This window comes from Calonectris borealis, chromosome 13 (assembly GCF_964195595.1).
Source record: "Calonectris borealis chromosome 13, bCalBor7.hap1.2, whole genome shotgun sequence".
Classification (NCBI taxonomy): domain Eukaryota; kingdom Metazoa; phylum Chordata; class Aves; order Procellariiformes; family Procellariidae; genus Calonectris; species Calonectris borealis.
This window is the reverse complement of record NC_134324.1, coordinates 18,058,779-18,080,169: the sequence shown is the minus strand read 5'-3', so window position 1 is coordinate 18,080,169 and position 21,391 is coordinate 18,058,779. Positions and strand designations below refer to the sequence as shown.

The following is a 21,391-nucleotide window of genomic DNA, read 5'->3' as shown; positions in this document are numbered from 1 at the left end:
TTTCCTAATATGCTATAAAGTAATAGCTGTCAATTAAACAAATATTCTGATGTCTTCCTTTTAAAGTATTATTTTGCTTTGTCACTAATTCGCACAATACAATAATTTCATATTACTTTCCTAGCTCTGAGCATGAATTAGCTCTGTGCTACTATCACTGGCTCTGACCAGCCATTTTAGCTTTTTCCAGCTCATAACCCAGGCCTATAGAATGGGTGGCAAGTAAATTCATGCTGATGAACATAATTTCAAACAAATTGCTCAAATAAATTGTGCTGCATCTTTTCAAGATAGCCATTTCCCCAAATGTTCTCTTTAAAGCACACCACATTTGGCAATGGTGCTCTTTAGATGTCAGGTATCATCTAAAATAATGCATAACAGATTTCTTCTAAAAATGTGCCACTTAAAAAAAATTATGCTGCAAATGCTAACGGCTGTGTTGAAAATGTATCAAAGCAAAATAGCACAGAGAAATGGGGGAACAAATCCCATCTGCTAATGGCCACACTCACAGCTCGGAAGGGCTTGGGAATGTGGTGCTTTACGGAGCGTGGCTCTGAGGGCAGAACTCAACTAGCACACCGGAAAAGTAATCCTACAATCAAAAAGAAACAACTGAAAAATGAAGTAGTATTACATAGCATGTCATTTCACAGATGTAGTCCAAAAGAGATAGCAGCCTAAAAAAGAATATATTAAAGAAATTAAGTCAAATAATTAGCACGGAATCTTGGCATGTGAAGTTGGCGAGATGCTGCATTCAAACAATCCCCTTCTGTGTTGGTTGTCATTAAAAGTTACCGTGAAGGTATAAGAATACAAGAAATGTATCAACAGCAGAACTATAGAAATTTATCTTAGCAGAAAATTGTTCCTATGCAACTGAATAATTAGTTTCACTTAAGTCACTCAGCCTGCTGCCGCCGCCTGCATCCCCTTTTGTCTACTTCTTGTTAAATTCCTATTCAGCCATCAGTCAGCTCTGAGATGATAGGATTGTATAATAAACAAAATAATTAGCTTCCAAACTTGTAACACACTGTTACATATTTCCTGGAATATGTTTTTTTTTATAACTGCTATTTTGCATTCTCTCACGATTGAAAACTCAGCTCACATGTGTAAGAGAATGTGAAGACAGTATAATTCTGCCATGAATCCAACGGATGAAACTAAATTCACGCTCATTTAGGAGAGCTAAGTGAACAAATTTTGATGCACCTACCAGAACGTCTGCACCAGCCAAGTCAGCCCACACGTATTGACATGTATCACAAATTACATATGGATGGAGCACGTTCCCCTTCGGACTTCTTAAATAAGGACCACTACCGAAATGGGGTAACTCCCTTCGCCAGGGCAGTACCGACAGCCAAGATACTGTGGGGCAGACTGGCACCCTCTGCTTCACACCAGCGCTGGCATATACCGGTAGCACTGAAAATGAGACATATGTCAGCTGAGGCCTTCAAAACAATCTCATTAAAACAGCACAACCTCTTTAGTCTTAAATTACCAGTGGACCCCAGGAGCATGGGATGCTCGCAGGGCTAACCTCACAGTCTGTGTAACCGAATAGATTAAAAAACCTGCAGAAAGTCAGTTGAATACCTTTCTTTTTCCCGCTGTAAGACTCAAAATCCTTGTGAAACTTGAAGTCACTGTTTAATTTTCCAACGGCGATGAAGATACGATAACAAGAGGTGAACTCGCAACGGAATCATTCATCTCCAAGCACAGGCGAACCGCATGCTAAACCGCAGGGAGGATGAGCACGGGAGGGCGTTTTCTGGGTGACTGGGTCCTTTGGGGTACAACGATGGGCACTGGCACAGGCAAACAGGCTGCATACTTACCTCTGGCTTTCAGCACAAGCTAGAATATCAGATTGCACGGAGGAATTCACCTTAAGAAACTGGCACCAACGTCTGCAACGACTCAGAGCTACGCACAACTCGTTGGCGGTAGGTAGGAAGCGGCTGATTACAAACTCGGGGCGGCGATTTCCCAAGCCTGGGTCTCTACTGGAGAAGCTAAGAGAGGTGGTCTGTCAGCTTAGCCGGTAGAGAGAGCTGCCCCGAGTGAGCAATGGTCCCCGTGCCGCCCTGTGTGACGGGGTGCAAGGTCTGCATCTCCACCTGAGGCACCTTCACCACCCCGTCCTCTCCGATTCCCCCAGCCACCACCTCCTTTAAGGGAAAAGGGAAAAAAAGAAGAGTTTTGAAGCGACTCCTTTCAAATGCTCTATAAATGAAGCCGTGTTCAGATAAACAATTAACCGGAGAGATGGGATGAGATGAATAGGGCAACTCAGGCTTCTGGTGGGAGGACGGAGAGGAGGAGAGAGAGGCCAGCGAGACTGTCGGGGCTGCGGTGCCCGGGGGGCAGCGCCGGTGCTCGCCTTCCCCGAGAGGGCAGCGGGGCTCCCGCGGGCTGGGGCACAGCCTGAACTCGGCGTTAGCGGCCAACGATGGGGGGATGCGCTGCCGGGAAGGCATCTGCCCGTCTGCTGCAACGCCACGGCATCGCAGCCTGCAGCGTTCAGTGCCTACAAAACGCTACCTCAAAAGAAAAGCCACTTCGTAAAAGCCCTTTGATTTACAACATCTCTAGAAACAACAACTAACCCCTTCCCCGCCTCCCCTAGCTTAGCCTTCTGCGGGAGGTCTTCTCCGACCCACAGTCTCCTCCCTGGGGACTTCTGCCGGCTGAGCTGTGCCCGAGAGCCGACGTCTGTAGCTCAAACAAACAAGTAGTCCTTCATCACAGCCTGTTATGACAAACTGCGGAAAGACAGCGCTTTGTGATTTATGGATTAAAACAGCAAAACACGCGTCATCGTGTCTGCTCCCCTTCCCTCTTCGCTGGATGCCCACCCATGGTATCCCAGCACGCCTGACTCCCCTCCCCTAGCGCTCACCGACCAGCGCCCCGGGCTTGCTAATGGATGGTAAAAGGTCTTTCAGCACAAGCAAAAATAGAAAGATGGCCCTGCCCTAATTATGACCATTTTTAAAATCCTTTTTAGTTTCCTTAGGGCTGCAAGCGTTAGTTGGCTGGGTTTAATTCAATGAACTCGAAGCAATGAAGTTCATTGAAGCTGGTTTGTACAAAGAGTTTTCTTTCACGGAGGCAGCATTAGACAATGCGGTGCTGGATCCCAGGAGAATATTAAACATTTAATACACTGGCAACTATAACGTTATATAAAAATGTTGCATGAAGGATGAGCAGCAGAGCTAAAAAGCATAAAGAAACTCACGCTCGTCTCCAGGCTGCTGCTGAGCACTGCAGACCTCCAGTTACTGAACAAACCTGAATTCCAGAGCTTTTCCTGCCTTTATTATTACACAGTGGCTTTTGCTAACATCAGAGATGAGTAGCTGAGCAATTTCCTATGTAGCCAACTGTAAGCAACTCTTATTAACAGAATGCAGCAGTAATTTGCAGTAATTGTCCGAAACTGCAGATTATTGAAAATACCGTTATTATTGATTTTGGACCAAAGCTGAAGCATTTTTATAAGAGAGATTAGGAGTTACTGTTCCCTAAGGAACTGGTTTTACTAGCTGTAGGATAGTGTCCCTATGAAAATTAATCTCAGTATTTTTCAGTAAAACAATGTATTTTGAATTAATTTTCTTGGTAATTCCTGTACCCAAGGTGACCAGTAGCACCCAGCCTACTCTAGCTACAGCTTCTCCTCACCAGGTTAAAGACTGCAGAAATGGCGAGTTTTACAGAGTAAGGTTGGCAATATGAAAGCACACTAGTTAACTTTTGCAATACATGAGCTCTTTAAATCAACTTTGAGAGTCTTGCTACTGTACAGGCTGCCTGAAAGACTGGGGGAAGCAAAAGGCAGTGACAGCTTCGTCACTGCTGTCACTGGAGCCAGGATTTTAATCCACATCTGTATCAAAAGCACAGCAAACACAGAGGCAGTGCTCCTGCACGGCTGCGCGCAGAAGACTGGTCAGTGGCGTACAGAAGGTGACATTTGAATATTCTAGGCAAAACTACCCAAACCTCTCTCCTTAAGATTCATTTCCAGTTTAGCGCATCAATTCACTTCCCTGTTGCAAGCAACATCTCTCGTTTCAGCTTCGCCTATTGCAAGCTCTAGCTCCTTACACGTTACCGTTATTGCTATTATTTTACCATTAACGGGCGACTACCATCTCTGCGTAACATCATGTCTTTGCTATGATCGTTGCTTAGCTCTTATCTCTTGCCCCCACGCTGCGATTAGATGAGCAGCCACCCTTCCCTTCCCTGCGCTACAGACCCACCCAGGCAGCTCTTCCCCGGAGACCAGGCTTCCTCCCAGGGGCTCTGGTGGCACCAGTTCAGGCCAGCAAAGCAGCGCGTGCTGGTACTGGTTTGCTTGACCCCTCCGCAGAAGAGCAAAGGAGAAGGGAGCCCTCTCGCCTCCAGGTCTGTGCTGGCAGAGCTGATCCCGGCGAAAAAAGCCTCTCAAAACCCACTCTGCGCCACAGCTAAATCATGGAGAAGGACCGAAGCCTTGTCCTCGGGGGTTAGGACGGCGGCCAGATGCGATCATGGTTTCTTGCACGGTTACAAGTACTGATTTGCTCTGCGCAGGTCCCACCGATACTGGACTTTCTATCTGTTAGTTAAATAAGGTTTCCAAGCTTGACCAAGCCTGCTGACGATATTAAATAAGACCGTTTCTTTGAAAGAGCTACTGGGCAAGCAAATGGCTTTTTTTTCCCCACCACGATTATCCAAATGGTTTTAATCTGCGTTCTTTTTGGTTTTTTGGTTTTTTTTTTCCTTGAGAAGTAAAATAACAGCCTTGCCGATTACTCTTTGCTAAGGTACCCGATTGTGGTGACATTGAGGCTGACCTTGGAGTCACCTCCCCCGCTGCCGCACTCTCCTTTGTCGTACCACCATTTGTTTTTCAATTTGTCCAAGAGGCCTTGCTCATTCAGTTTTAATACTGCCAGGTTAACAGCATTTCTTGAAACGATAAAACATAACTTGTAAGAAAAAATGCACAAATGCTTAGGAAATCGTAACGTATAAAAAAAGGAGCACAAGAGGACAAATTGGCTAAAATTTCACAGAACGTGGAGCTATCAAAATGTCTGTACAGCAAATACAGGGTTAAATATTGGAAGGTGGCATGGAGGATAACATTTGCTCAAAACTGAAGTGTGCGGGATGGGGAAATCGTCTTTGAGAAAAAAAGTAACAAGAACACCACATCATGCAGTTAACATTCGTCACATATGGCAGGTTAACTCGGCTTTTACCATTTAAATTGAAAAAGCCATTGAACTGTAAAATTAAAACAGCAACAAACAATCAGAAAGGACAACACGAAGAGAACACTAAAAAAATGGATGCATTAAATAAGCGAAACCATAATTTACCGTCTTATTTAACTCCATGGAATATTGAAGATTTTAAACTTTAAAGTTACCTCAAAATCCACAAGAAAGAAAATGACAACACAATACATCAGGGTAGGTGGAATACTATAACAACATGGATATTGTTATATTATTCCACCCACCTTAATGCTGAGCCTTTGGGGGTTGCTACACCATAGCCCTTGGAATCCAGGTTGCCGCCAACTTTCATGGTGTCGCAGGGCTTGCGCTGCTCGATGTACTCGTTCATCGTCGACTCCAGCAGGAAGGCGAACTTCCCCTTCGACTTCCGCACCCTCGCCACCCCGTCCGCCGTCGTTTTGGTGAACACTGAGGGCTCGGCCGACTTCATGTACGACCACATTTTCTCGTAGACGGCTATTTTTGACCTCTGGGAGAGACGAAAGGAGGGAAATGAAGAGCCACGTTGGCAAGGGCACAAGACTGAGCTCCTTGGGCTTAGTCGGCTTACAGGTATAATTAACATCCTATAACTGATCAAGGCTAACAAATAAAACAAGTCAAGGTAGCTCGGAGAGAGACACCTTGCCCCCTGAACAAGGACCAAACCATGAAACGGTTGGGGAGGGGGAAGCATCTCTCAGACATTTATTCTACTAATTGCCGTAATTGGCAGCCTGGCAGTCAGAGCGAGGAACGGCGCGCGCCCGTCCCAGCGCCTCGGTTCCTGCTCTGCGCTGGGTTTATCCGCCTGCGCGCTGCTCTGCTACTGAACCAGAGGGAGGATGTTAAATCCCAGCTCATCCGTCATGGCCAACAGAGGCAGAAGCAGCCTCTCCTCTTCGCACAAATCCTCAGCGTTGTTTTTTTGCGCTAACTCGCAGCTAGGAAACACCGACACTTGCTTATGACAAGTTCCCAGCAAGGCAGGAGTCCTCTTTTCACAGCGGCGATGGCAGGTCTGTGATACGGGAGACCAGGACAGCTCTAGTGGCTTCTAACAGTGATGCTCACACGAGGGATATAAATAGTAATTACAAAATCCTTTATGAATCAACAGTCAAACTTTCAAAATTCAGTTACACATTTTCCTAAAAGATAGCAAACACAAATATTAGCAATAAGCTGAAAAAATTGCTGGTTAACTGCTTGCATGTCATGTATATATATTTTTTTTCCTGTTCTCCTCGTTTTGAGACTAAGCCAATCCTAACAGCCTCTAGCTCAGCGTACAGGTTTTGTAAACCTGGAAATGTTGAGAAATGTGTTACTTCCCCGTCTCCCTCTTCCCCACCAGTAACATTTAAACCACCCTCAGATCTTAAAGCCACCTCCAGACTCTTAAGCATTCGTATCCTGGATTACCGGTTAGACTTTCCTGCTTGGTCGACAGAAGGCAGTAATGCCAACTGTATTTCTCTAATGTCTAGAAATCCAAAGGATTTATATAAGGCTTTTGGTCCAAGCTGTGGCTATCTCGAATTCATGCCTCCCACTCCTTGCCAGTTCCCTGCCCACAGCTCTCCTTGCAGAATGGGACTGAGGCAGGCAGTAACTAAATCTAGTTCAAATTGAACAAACTTGTGGCGGAAGACTGTTAATGTCCATCAGCTTGATGATCGAGACATGCTTCCCCCTCATCCCAGACAAGTTAATGTGTTTTGAATAACGTAATGCTTAAGAACCAGCCTCCAAACACTTCACAGGGACTCAGCCCTGCCTTCACCTTTCTTCAGATTAAGATGCTCGGCTAGTGTCGCTCTGGCAGATGGAGAGGAGCACGGAGGGCAGGATTTTATTTTAATTATCCTTCCTGATGAGCTGAAAAACAACTGAAAATGCAAACCAGCTAAAATCAACCCAAGTGACAATAGGAAATCGGAGAGACCACAACACACTGCACCTTCGTTAGGAGCTGGCTGGCTGGTGGGGGGCGAAACACAAGCAAGAGGGACTTCAGCTGAGAGGTTTCTCGGCAGAAGATGGGCTGATGGCTTCGTTTGTCCAGCATCAGGAGGGAAGAGACGGTGGGAGGGAGGGAGATATAAATGGGGCCTGGAATGGTCCTTACACAGGTAAAAGAAGGAATCGGGGGATTTGCCTGGCTTCCCCCCGCAACAGCAAACGCTGAGGAGGGGACGGTGGCTCTGAAGCCGTGGGGGGAGGCGCGGCAGCTTCTGGGGCAGCTCCGCGGGTCCTGCCCCGGGAGAGAGGTCTCACTGGGGCTCTGGGTCAGGCACCCACGGGCCGGCCGCTGAGACACCCTGCGAGCTGCTGTACCACCCATTACCCGAGGTGCCCTCCCCGAGCACACTGACCTGGACCTCCCGCTTTTCCAACCACCCCCTTGATGCACGAGGGCGTTTTCACACCTCCTTCCCTGCCGGCAGCTGCCCAGGGCACCCAGAGGAGCTCCCCAGGCCGTGGGGACCCCGGGGCTACCAGAGGTGCCGGGAGGTGGTGGCTGTCACCGGCTCAGCGACTGCCACCACCCTCGCGCCCTGCAGAGCCTGTGTGCACCTGCGCAGGCAGCAGCGCGGGCAGCGCGGGCAGTGCGGGCAGAGCAGGCAGAGGAGGCAGAGCGGGCAGCACGGGCAGAGCAGGGCACGGCCGACCTGCCTGCTCTTCTTGTGCAGCTCCCTCATGCAGAAAGGTGACAGAGGCAGCCTGCCTGGCCAGCACAGAGACTGCGTGAGCAACGGCGATTCTGGCGTGCCCTAGTTTCAAGGTGCTTGTCCTTACAACCTTCATCTTCTTTTAACATAAATAATACAAACGCACCTGCCCATTTATATTTGCAAATGGGCATCTAAGGGACAAAAGGAAGGTTAAAATACAGCTTTGCTCTTTCTCTTTCTACCTCTCAGCAAGCTGAAGTGGTCAGCCTTCAAAAATTGTCCACGCACTACGTATGCTTTTGCTTGTTTTCCTCTGCAGTGTGCCTTTAATTACACAGGTAAACCAGAATTTCTTTTCATCTTCTAACTCACACCAGAATACCTGTCTTTAGAAGTTCTTTCCTACTCTTTCCAGCTGGCCTGCCTACCTAAAAGCACTTGCCAATACATCTGTGCATTGTTAATAATAACAGTTATCTGATGAGTGCCAACAGCAGGCTCAGGGCTGCAAACGGTCCAAACAAAACACGTTCCCTGCTCCAAGGGCAGAGGGTGCATATCGCCATTCATGCTTCAAAAAACCAAATTCCAGTACTCAAAACCAGATCTCTCTTCAACTTTAACAAACAGTCTAAGCTTTACAGTTCGCTCCCTTCATGTAATTCTTTTGGATGATGTGGTTAATAAAAATCAGATCTATATGATCATTGCCCACCTCTTCTTCTGCCAAGTGGGATTTTCATAGTATCTTGTTAATATCAAATTAACTAAATGAGTATAGCAGTCTGATCTAGTAGAAGTAGACAAAAATGCAAGCTAGAAATGAAGACAGCAGGTATTGACTGGGAAAGGTTAAAATACAATGCATCGGGCGCGTGTTGGTTTTGGAGCGGCCAGAGCCTGGCTGGGGGAGTCTGGGTGAGGAGCCACGGATGTCCCGGGAGCGGGGACCAGGGAGGTGACGGGCTCCAGCCACTGCGTCCTGCTCGGTTAGTGCTGCTCTTTGCAGCCGTTCCCCTAAATTCATAATGAGGCCAAAACAATGATTTATGATGAGGCTTCTTAGAGAAAGGGACAGTGCCACCAGCGGAGCTGTGAAACCTGCAACCGCTCAGAAGTGCTCGAGGGCGTTTTCTGCCCCAGGAGCCGTATTTTACACCTGCTCAACCACATGAAACCACCAGTTGGCTAAAGCTGGCCACAGACGCAACGAGATGAAATGAAAGACGGTATTTTGAGTAAACATTTTCCTTTTTCCAATTGCCTGAAAAAAACCCCCAAAGCCCCTAAAAGACTTTAAGAAAAGGAAAATTTCTTTCCTTTCTAACTACAGAGCTGCAAACCCTGTGCTGAAAGAACATTTTCACCCATCCGTCCTCCTCTGCAGATGCTCCCACCGCCCTCCCCGCCCCGCCAGCGTGTCCCCCCCGTCTGACACCTGCGAGAGGGGCCAGACAGCAGGAGCAACTGCAGAGAAAGGATTTACACTCCAAAATAAGGTAAGGTCTGACAGATCTGCACTGCTGCTAGAGTTCAGCGGCAGTAAAACATTTTCCCTCTCATTAAAGTGTTACTTTTAAAGAGATATTTAGGAAAAAAGCTTAAAAGCAAAGATTTAAACCAATTCAAAGCCCATAACTGCAGTAACTCCCTGTGCTCTGCACCTCCTATTTCATTTCTTTGATATTGCTCTCAAGAAGTCCGTCACACACATTTCCTCAGGATTTCAAGGGGATATTATTACCATTTTTTTCTTAAAAGCAACATTTTCAGTGTTTCATCTAGGCCTTGGGACACATTAAAGCGTCTTTTCATTATCGCAGCCTTACCACAGATGTAAATAGAGCTGGCCTTTGCTTTGTCAGTAGTGCTGGCTTTGTTCTTTATTCGGAGATGTTTATGCAGAAGTACGAGCCACGCACACCCCAGCACGAGGGTGCAGGCAGCTCCCTTTCTCGTGCTGAGGAGTCACTTCGTTTGGCCCGTTATTAACCGGTACATAAACACACATTGCTTCTGGGTAGCAGCGAGTTAATTTTAAAAGAAGGTGCCAAGTCAACCAGTCCACAATTTTAACACCGTCTTTCATTCTAATTCTCCTGGTTGATGTGCGGTTGGCTCCAGCACTGAAAAGAAAAACCAGACCAACCCACAACGTGCCTTAGCATCAAACGGGCAGGGTTACCCCTCGGTTGCGGATATTTCTTCAACCCATTCAACAACAACAAAACCACAGCACCCGCAAACCTGCCTCCAGCTGAGCGGGACCAGATGCCTTAGTTTCACTTTTGCACATCCCAAACCGCCTAGAGATACATTGCAAAACCCAGCACAGCTTGGATGATTCCTTGACATTGGTTAAATTTAGCTCTGAAACATCTTTGTGACTGAAGCCTTCTCCCATTGACTGAATTACCTTTCCCCCTCTGCAGACATCTGTCTGAAGCTTCTGCTAAAAGCGACATTGCGTCACCTCCTTCCACTACTGAGTAGCGGTGAAGCTGTTTTATTGGAAAGAAACAGCATTTTTCCTCTTTAAAAGTATGTCACAGGGATGCCCTTTGCTCATTTTAGAACGTTTTAGCCTCTCTGCCACCTCCTCCGCGACCTGCAGGTCTTCTTCAAAATGCCCACCTCATGCACGCCGTTGGGCTATTTTATTAAAATAATCAAAATGGTCCTTTGTTTCTTATGACACCAGGCACCAGGAAATTATTTCCCAGCAGTCAAGCTCAGAATGTTCTCTTACAGGTGATTATTGTTGATCATCCAGTCATGAGCCAAATTCACCCAAATCAATTTTACTTTTAAAATTAATTTATATAGTCTCCCTTTTTTACTCTGTAAGTTTAAAATTTTAGGCTACACTGATGTTAAATTTTTTACCTCTGTCTTCAAAACTAAGAGAGTGATAAACAAGCTTAAAAAAAAAGAGGGAGAAGAGAAAGAGAAAAGGTCTCCCCAGTAATCCAGGAGCTGGGCTATGAGGAAGAGCAGAAGAACGTTTCATGCTGGGCAATATCAGTGTAAGAAATGGAACGGCCATACTGGAGAGGGAGAAAACCCAGAAGCAAGCCAGTTACAGCTGCCTGGTCTCAGGGCTGGGTCCAGGCTACGTAAACTTTAATATACTTTGGAGCAGGCCAGCATACATTGCAATGCAGTAAATGCAACCGGGAAGTGCAGCAAATGGGAGTGAGACAAGTGCAAAGCGGACGGAGCATCGCACGCAAAGGTAGGCAGAGACATCGACAAAGGACCTATGCTGCAGAGTTAATGCGCTCCTCTGCTACACCAGTGCTATGACCACTTTATAGCTCTTTAACAAGGGAAATTTATAGCCCTAAGTCAGACAGATGTTGCTGATAGAAAACACAAAGGTCCGTACTAAAAACAGTGCAGGTATTCAATCTGAGTAATACATGCTGCCTTTATATAGATGCACGCCTCACTGATACGAACTTAGGTAGTTAAGTGTGAACCTTAGCTTCATTATCATCACTCATTGCTTTTCTTCTGCGTGTACAATTAGCTCTTCTACAGCAGCTAATGAATCCAGTAGCTTATGAACCATTAAAAAGCAAGTTACTAAACAGGAGTGAAAAAATGCCAGAAGGCTGCCTTGGCACCACCACTGCTGCCTGGCTTGGGGATCACTTTGAGATTTTAGGCAGTTGCTTTCTTGGACTTTCAATATGGCAAACTGCAACGGAGTGGCCACCACTGTCTTGGTCTTTTGGATAAGGCTTTGATTTGATGCCTTTCCGCTCCCCCGCAAGCCTGGCGCCGCGTCACCCCCGCCACAGCTGCCCCTGGGAGGAGCGGGGGACGGAGGCCGGAGCCCCCAGCCCAGTGCCAGCTCTGGAGCACGGGGAGGCTGGCCTAATAATAAGAACGTGACAAACAGTATTAGTAAGGTTCCTCTGCCTGAGATTTCCAAGCTCTTTACTGAGAAGGCAAAAATAGGTCTCATGAAGGCCAGAGGGCACCATTAGTCCCCTCTCCCAAGGGTGCACATGAAAGCAGAGATGTCATTTACTGAAAGTCATAGGGCAAACTCTAACAGATCAATGTCACAGCTTTTAGCCACAGATAACTTGTGATGCCAGCAATTTACTTACCTATACGGTCAGAAAAATCAATCCCATCATTACATGAACCTCTTGTTTTTTTACATTCTCGGCAGATGAAAGTAGGTCAGATGCCATCAGCATGCACAGGGCATCCCTCTTTTAGCAAGGCCAACCCCCAAATCTACCAAACTCTACCCACCGCTTATGAATTTGTGGGACGCCACAGATAAGCAAGGTTCAAGCGTGCGTCTGTAAGCTAGCCTGTGTATTTGTAGGAATACACAAATCTTTGATAACATATGCATAAATATAAAAGAAAGGGTGAACTGGTGAATCATAATATTTCACAGTCAAGTTTGTGCTGGGAGACATTGTCACGTTGGTTTGTTGTTCAAATTAATGACATTATAACTTCTGCTTTAGAAATGGCATTTTCCTTTCCCAATTGGGGCAAATGAAGCCCAGAAAGCTGAAGGATCAGGCCCACAAATCCCGGGGCTGCCCGCTTTCCTCTAGGATCCCCTATGTCAAGATTCAGACGACCCCTGTACAGGGGCTGTGAGCACAGTTACTCTCTTTCGGAGAGAGCCCTCTGGTCCCAGCGGCAGTACCTCTCCCCGGTCCGGAGCAGGGACGGGAGTCCAGCCGGGATGGGAGTCCAGTGGGGATGGGAGTCCAGCTGGGATGGGAGTCAGTCCAGCGGGGATGGGAGTCCAGCGGGGATGGGAGTTCAGCTGGGATGGGAGTCCATCAGGAGCAGGAGTCCATCAGGAGCGGGAGTCCAGCAGGGACGGGAGTCCAGCGGGGACGGGAGTCCAGCCGGGACGGGAGTCCAGTGGGGATGGGAGTCCAGCTGGGATGGGAGTCAGTCCAGCGGGGATGGGAGTCCAGCGGGGATGGGAGTCCAGCAGGGACGGGAGTCCATCAGGAGCGGGAGTCCAGCAGGGACGGGAGTCCAGCGGGGACGGGAGTCCAGCGGGGACGGGAGTCCATCAGGGACAGGAGTCCATCAGGAGCGGGAGTCCATCAGGGACGGGAGTCCAGCAGGGACGGGAGTCCAGCGGGGACGGGAGTCCATCAGGGACGGGAGTCCGGCAGGGACGGGAGTCCGGCGGGGACGGGAGTCCAGCAGGGACGGGAGTCCGGCAGGGACGGGAGTCCAGCGGGGACGGGAGTCCGGCAGGGACGGGAGTCCAGCGGGGACGGGAGTCCAGCGGGGACGGGAGTCCATCAGGAGCGGGAGTCCATCAGGGACGGGAGTCCAGCAGGGACGGGAGTCCAGCGGGGACGGGAGTCCATCAGGGATGGGAGTCCGGCAGGGACGGGAGTCCGGCGGGGACGGGAGTCCATCAGGGATGGGAGTCCGGCAGGGACGGGAGTCCAGCGGGGACGGGAGTCCGGCAGGGACGGGAGTCCAGCGGGGACGGGAGTCCAGCGGGGATGGGAGTCCATCAGGGACGGGAGTCCATCAGGGACGGGAGTCCATCAGGGATGGGAGTCCGGCAGGGATGGGAGTCCGGCAGGGACGGGAGTCCAGCGGGGACGGGAGTCCATCAGGGACGGGAGTCCATCAGGGACGGGAGTCCATCAGGGACGGGAGTCCAGCGGGGACGGGAGTCCATCAGGGACGGGAGTCCAGCAGGGACGGGAGTCCATCAGGGACGGGAGTCCATCAGGGACGGGAGTCCAGCAGGGACGGGAGTCCAGCAGGGACGGGAGTCCAGCGGGGACGGGAGTCCAGCAGGGACGGGAGTCCAGCAGGGAGCCCGCGGAGGCGGGGGTGGGGAAGGAGGGTCGACGGCAGCGCTGCGCACACACGCAGCTGCAAAAAACCCTCCAGGCTTCAGCAACGCTACAGTTTTTCCACACCTGACATACATAGGTGGTTTTTTTTTACAATTACAAAAGAAAGTTTATCTTCCAAAAATAATAGAGTATTGTAGGAGTTTTCTTTTGAGACCTCCTTCCTGTGTATCACGGCCATTCTGAAAACGTGAGCTCTGGCAGCAGGCAGGCAATGTGCTGCAGCTGCTTTAACAGACATCTTTTCTGGAGTGCGCGCTGCTCGTACGAACAGACAAGCAAAAGTCACTCCGGCTGCAACCAGACGTCGCTGACAGGTCAGTAACAGCCTGAGTAGCGGAATGTAAATCAAGATTTTAAGACGTCCTTTCCTGGCACAATACTGAACTTCTGACTACACCTATATTCATCTCCTCACTTTATTGCTGTCTTCCATTCCTCCCCGTTGCAATACCGACTGGGAAATTAAAATGAAAGTCTTTACCAAGAGACAAGCTCTCTGTAAATCCTCTGGCCCGCCCCGAGGAAGCGCGCTGCGAGGCCGCGCGGGGAGGCGCCAGGGCCGGGCGCCCCTGCTGAGGATCCGTCCGGCGGTGCTCCGCACGCCTGTCTGTCTGTCCGTCCGTCTGGGGAGCAGGAGGCCGCGCGCCCCCGAGCCGGCCGGAGGCAGGGATTACGTCAGCCTTCAGGCTAAGGGGCATCCTTCCAGCACTGACACATTCAGCAGAGCCGTCTCGTCCGGGCAGCTGAGCAGTGCACCAGCCCTGCTCTGGATTTGGCCCGTAATAAATTAACAGAGAACAGCGTTTCCAGCAGACGATCTGAACGCTGTCAGGTCTAATGAGTTTTCAGCTCCAGACAGAATCGGCCAATATACAGGCAATGATGGAGAAATCCCAGTGGACTGCAAGAGGGGATGTTTCATATTCACATCATTAGAGTTTCTAAACCTTCATGTATTTTCTAATTATGCAGAAGTAACAGTAGCAGCGCTGTGAGTAATTTATCAGCACCCATGTATTTTAAATTAATCCCTAACAAGCATGTATTAATGTGACACAGCAGCATTACGTAAAGTAGGAAAGACTTGAAAAACCAGGGTCCTTGCTGTCTTGAGCAATGTCATTATCATTACCATAGAGCCGCTCTCCAAAAAGCAGAGCATTCGAACAGCGAGCGATTTTTCCCCGAGGCGCGCTCTGCTTCGCCTCCGTGGTGCAGCCTCAGTTACGGCGTTAACCCACGGCGAGCTGCTGCGCCGGGCTCCACCGCAGCCACACGCGCTGCCTGACCCGAGGAAACCGGTCACCTCTGCAGGGCAGCCCTGCTCTTACAGAGAGCGACTTCTGAGCAGTGTTGAGACGTAGGTGAGCTGGAAAGCCTAAACCACAAACACCAGTAGAGCTGATAGACAAATGCCATCTGTTATTGAAGATAAAGGAGACGTTTATTCAAATATTTGTTATTACGTGTTGACCGAAAGCTTCGTTGAATCCTGGCTTGTCTGCTGAAATTCGTAAAACGGTTCAGCCACCTTAAGCCCGGTTCCATCCAAACGTTTCCTTTCCAAGGAGTAGATGATGGATGTGCCGTTAATTTTAGTTCCTGTAAGGATACATTTTCCTCTCCAATCCATAGGCTTAAAGACATTAGATCACTTCATGGGAACCCATTTCTTTTGTAATTATGTCACATTTGATTTCCTGCTGTCTTTAAAACTGCCTGTTAGCCATGTGGCGGAAAGGGGGTTCGACAGATTAAAAGAAACGCCTCGCCACAAGTAGATCATCTATCATTCATGCAACGGAGAGGCTGTGGTCCCTCTGCACACATACATTCACCTTTTAATATTTGTGCACACCCCCACCTACATCAAACAGGGAAGGGAGAGAGAATATACGGGCGAGTAAGTTTTTCACACCTTCTGTGTTGAAAAACAGTTAAACCACAGTAATTTTTCTGATTAATAGCCACGTTGCCTATCAAAGATCTGTACAGCTTGTATTGGAAGCTATCGCTTTTCTCTGATGTTCTATTCTTCAAAGTCCATAAATACAATCGCACTTCAATATTTTTGTCAGGCATTTGTTATGACGACTGTGTTGTTTTGCTTGATGCCAAGAACACAGAAAGCTTAAAACCGCTAATCATAGTTTTATCCAAAGGCAAAAGCAAAGCATTTGTATGAATGCTCTGCTAGAGACAAGTCCTTCATCTTCACTAGCAAAATAAATTTTGAAATTAAAAATCAAGGAGTTTAACTGCAGATGAGACCCTTAGTGCTGCGTGCACAGAGTTCGCTATGGTGTTTTTAATAGGCTCTAATGATGATCTCAATATCGTTTGATTGCACGGAATGCATAAAAATCGCACAGCAGCTATTGGTTCATAATTCGAGGCTTTTCCTTACCTAAACCGCTTGCTGGTAGAATTTATTTCCTTTACCTCCTGTCTTCACACAACCTTATCATCAGAGGAAAGCAATGAGCTCTTTATCTTACAACTGGGTGCAATGTGCTAGTGCTTCAGAAGGCATTACGGTCGTCATGTCTCCCTCTCTCCTAACGGGTCCGGGGCGGTGCTGTGCTCCCGCCCCGCCGCCCGCCCGCGGGACCAGCCGCCCCGCCGCAGCCTGCCCTGACCCAGGGCCCCGGGAGGGACCGTACGCGGGGGTCCCCCCCGCCCACGGCCAGCTGGGGTGGATCCAGCGGGATCTTTGGAGCCGGGAGGGACGCGCCGGCCTCGCCAGTGCCACTGCAGCCCCACCTCGTACAGCCCGTTACAAGGCACTGCCCGAACAGCAGGGGAGGGTTAGTTACCCCGGGTGCTTTTAGGGGAAGGTATTTCAAAATCCTTTTGATGGGTTTAAGGAACGTTCTTTTAATTTCCAAGGAATTTGGGGTCAATTCGTTCATTTGTTCTTTCACTGTTTTTTCAGATAAACGTTTATTTTCTGCTTTGGTGCTAATCTGTCTAATGTTTCTTCTTTTCTTTTGAGCAAATCGTTTTCTGTATCAGCTTTAGTTTTACCAGCTAAACAAGTTGTACTTAAAGTTCTTTTCAAGAGATACCTCACCAGTCTCCTTAACATATTTACATGCTTTTCCTGCTACATGTTTCCATGTCAAAGCACCTATCTTCAGCATGGGCGACCAGAGCTGCAGACAGAAACGCAAAGCCTCTCGCCATCGCGTGCTTTTCTATCTGCTCTTGCTGAACTATTCAGACTTGATGAAACCGTGAAGAGAGAAAAAGGGGAACCATCTTAAGGGCCATACTTAACATGACTCCCTGTGTCCTAAAAACTGTAGTTTTATATCATATTTTATGTGAAGTCCAGAAAGGCCTCACATCTGGAAAGAACCACTTTTGAGAAAACTGATGAAGAGGAATTTCAAGTGCTGAACGTACCCACAGAGGCGTAAATAGAACAGTATCGCCTTCTCACAAAACACTAATTAAGAGCAAAATATTACTGAAGTGTCTGGGCAAGCTATGCAAGTGCAATGAGAAGTGAAGCCTCCACACAGGAGGCACAAGGAAAGCAGACTCCTCGGTGTCCTCAAGTCAGCTATCACTCCCATGTGTCCTGAAGTAATGGAAACTTTAGCCTTAGCTGTGAATTTCATACTGTGTTGCAAAAAATTCCTAAAAATAGTATCTAAGCTAATAGTATCTTGAAGGCTGTGGGCCTGTTTGACTCCTCCAGGCACTGAGCCTAAAGCCTGTATTGACAGCAGAAGCAACGTCGTGTCCAACTCTACCCAATACTCATGAACATCAGTGCCAGGTAGCAGTAACCAACTGTAAGAGCAGGAACCATCATGTCCAAAGGATCTTTGGCCTTTCTACTGAAATTCCTAACAGGCCTGGCAATTAGTGCCATTTTCAGGAGAAAAAATTAGGAACTGACTTCAGAACAGCAAGTCATTTCATCTGAGGCACGGGGGAGCCATTGGATGGTCGAGTCGTTTTGTCAGGGATATCCTTGAAACCATTGCTGAGAAAAATAGAGAGTTCTACAATAAAATATCAGCCCTTTGAGGCCTTCTTTGTCCTCTTAGCTTTAGTTAACAGTGATTAACTACATTGGTAATGGTGTGATATGAGCCACCTTCAATCTCCCACAAAAGGGAGAAGGACCTAATGAAAGATCTTGCTAAATGTTACCTGCCTCAATATTTTCTCCTATAAAGTCTTGTCACATCAGATCAATTTCGAGGAAACCTTCTGAAATTTCAGGTTTTCAGTCAAGTGCACTAGCGGGTCAGCTGTGTTTGTCAACGATCAAACACAAACTTTGCAAGTTATTTTACAGAAGTCTCTTAACACAGATATCTGCTATCAATTAAAAGAAACCACCAGAAATTCAAGAGCAATTTATATTTCTAAATGTCTAGAAACATGTTCTGCTTCTACTGAAGTTTAAATACAGCCAAGTTTACATAAGAATTACTAATTGGTTGTAAAGGTCATGCTTTTTGAATATATGCATATTGGAGGTCTGAAACCTATTAGACTGTGGTATTATACTTAGGCTCAGTGCTGAATTTGGATTAAATGGTGTTATATTGATTTGATGAGCTGCTCAGATATGCTGAAGCTTTAATTGAATGTATTAGAAGATGTTAATTCTAACAGATACACCCTTAAAAGTAGCAGCTTAGTGATTTGAAATTGCTTTCTAGTACAGGCCTTTGCTCGTTTTCAAGAAAGAGAAAGAGGTATTTTGGAGTCCTTAATCTGAGACTGTATGTTAATAAATATCTAAGGAGAGGTTCTTTCTTTTCCTTTTCCATATGGATGAATGCCCTTTGAAAGTCAAAAGGGAATTGATGTAACCTATTGATTGCCATTTAAATGCCTTTATAAGGTAATTAGTGCAAAATGTAGAATGTTTCTGAGCAGAAACAAGCAACAACCATGAAAACACAGGAAGGCCCATTTGGTTCTTAGATATACTGGGGGGACAAAGGCCCTGATGCGAAGAGTCACCAACAAGTGACGAGCATGAGTAGTGCTTGTTGTGAAACTGTTATCAAAAATAGGCTCTCTTCTTGTAACTTGACAGCAATATCATGCCGACAGCAGTTATTGTGCAGGCTTGAAACAGCAATGGTGTATCTAGCTTTAATCTACATAGCTGGGAGAGCGTCTATCTGGGAGACATTGCAATGTTTAGGGAAACAGCCAACGCTATAAAATAGGTCACTAGCTGGAGTCTGCCCGGGTCTGAAGTGGCTGAAAGTCATTACCATCTGTTCATCTGAAATGAGGTGCTGGTTTCGTTCCAGTTCCTACCAGATAGGTATGCACACTGTAAAAGAAATCTTCAAAAGTGTTCCTAGTTGGAAATGGGGTTGGCAGAAAGGAGCTGTGGACTGAAGGCTCTAAAGGAGCTCCTTCTAGGACACGCAGACAAGATGGTGGGTATCTGAAGCTCATTTGTGTCGTCCCTCTATGATGCATTAGGAGGCATTTTTCCTTCCTTTGTCAGTCTAGCACCTTTCACTGGCCAACAGCAGCCATTAAGATCAATATCTGACTAATATCTTTGAGAAACATTTTAGCTTTACAGCTTTAGGAAGAGATATACACATACAAGCTTCTTTATGGGATCCTGGAGATACTGTCCTGTGCCTCCTGTGTGAAGTCATGGCCCAGCTACAAAGCCAAGTTACTGTTCTTGGTGCCTCCACACATGTGCTGACCTCCTGCTCACAGCCAGGTAACCTCTCCCGTCTCTAGGGAAGAGTTAGCTACCTCTCAGATGCCACAGCCAGAGCGTGTGTACACACGCATGGGCAACCAGTGTAAGGAAGGACTGCACTAACTTGCTCAGGCAGCCATCCCCCCAGTTAGAAGGTTCCTTTCGCACTGGGTAGATGATCCTGACCCACTCAGCCAGCTGCTGCTTCAATTGGTTAAATGCTGGTGGGGAATGGGCGGAGGAGGATATTCACCCCTCAGAGGGAATAAGCATCACGCTGTACCCAGGAGAACTCACGCTCGCTCTGACTCAGACCCCTGTCACTCCCACTGCCGCTCTAGGAGCAGTGAGAAAAGCGTTTACAGGGAGAAAAGAACCCAAACCACGGGGCAGGCACGGGCTGTGCAGCAGGCGCTCAGCAACCAAGTGTCCTCTAAGAGTTATTTCAAGTTTCAGCCATCATTACCATCTTATTAAGTAGCTAATAAAGACTGTACAACAAAGTATTTATGTGAACATATGCATTTAATCTAAGGCAAAGCTTTTGCCCTTCTCAAATCAGCTGAAGAAGACTCTAATTACAACAGTTTCACGGCTGCATCGCTCTATTCAAATTAATTACTCTGCAGAAGTTAATACAACTGAAGTTATGTTGTGTGTCTTGAAAACGCCGAGGAGAGAGAAGCACCACTTAGGGCCCATTCTCCTTCCCAGCTGGCCCGTCCGGATCCGCCGGAGCAGGCGTTACGCCCCGCTCCACCACCGCCGGGCTCTGCTCTGCCTCCTCTCCCTGCCTGACGGAGCCGGCAGCTCCTGACAGATCCTCCTCATTCACAGCCCCGCGTTCTCCAGCACCAGGAGAGAGTCACAGCTCATCTCAAGACTATTAACAGCACAACAAAGTATTCATACATTTACTAGACTTTGTATCCTTTCACACGAAACACTCATTCCTTTGATCTCTTGGTGAGAAGGGATTTCCTTCTTATGTCAAACTATTAAGGAAATGAAGAAACACCCCCATACAATCCCTCTTTCTGTATGAATGGTAATGAGATACTCAGAAGAAGGCTTTTTTCCCCCCAAGAACAGTATAGTGACTGTAAACAGCACCGATATTTCTAATCAAGTTGCGCTACCACTTCTGACAGGTCCACTCAACTCATTTTTGCTGTGCAGATAATACTGCCTCAGGCTGATAATTAAGCAGAATACAAATTTTTACACACTCACGTCACCCTCACAAGGTCAGTGTTTATCTTACAGGATTTAATAAAAACAGAAGTCGTTGTGACATACCAGCCACCAGAGTTAATTAAGAATTACTGAGTTCCTATTTTTATATAAAGACATTACATGTAAGTAAGGCAGAGTACAAAAGCTTCATAAAATACCTTTGCATTCACTTCCAGCTTTACATCAGATTTATACCACACATGTAAGTGTGTGTGTGGTTGTGTATTGGAATTTTAAGCAAATTCAAGGAGCCATCAGTATTTAATCAGCCTACAGCAGCAAGGTTTTTTTTTGTCTCCCTCCTCCCTCACACTTGCGCCTGGCCAGTATGCGTGACAGGCAATAATTAGTCCTGCAGCACTGACCACTTTTCTACACAAAAAAATGTTCATTTGAATGGCATCTGATTGGCACTGCTGAGAGAGAACCAAGAGCTCCCTGAAAGGGCTGAGCATTTCAGCTCGCCCTTGGAAAGGCCAGAAATAAGAGCTTTTCAGGTTGCAACGTTTTTAGCTACATAAAAGTGGTCTGAGGTCATATTTAGAGTTTTTAATGACCCTCACCAAACCCTCTGCCGTTCAGCTT

The 21,391-nt window shown here is 47.4% G+C and overlaps 1 protein-coding gene across 2 annotated transcripts in view; it reads right to left on the bottom strand.

The window, feature by feature from the left end:
* Window positions 1–21,391, bottom strand: part of GRIA3 (glutamate ionotropic receptor AMPA type subunit 3) — a 157,950-nt gene that overhangs the window by 16,536 nt on the left and 120,023 nt on the right. For both annotated transcript variants that reach the window (XM_075162371.1, XM_075162372.1), the window contains exons 13-14: window positions 5,549–5,796; window positions 4,875–4,989 (exon numbers count right to left, since the gene is read on the bottom strand). In XM_075162371.1, the coding sequence (XP_075018472.1) occupies window positions 4,875–4,989; window positions 5,549–5,796 (363 nt within the window). The remainder of the gene's footprint in view (window positions 1–4,874; window positions 4,990–5,548; window positions 5,797–21,391) is intronic.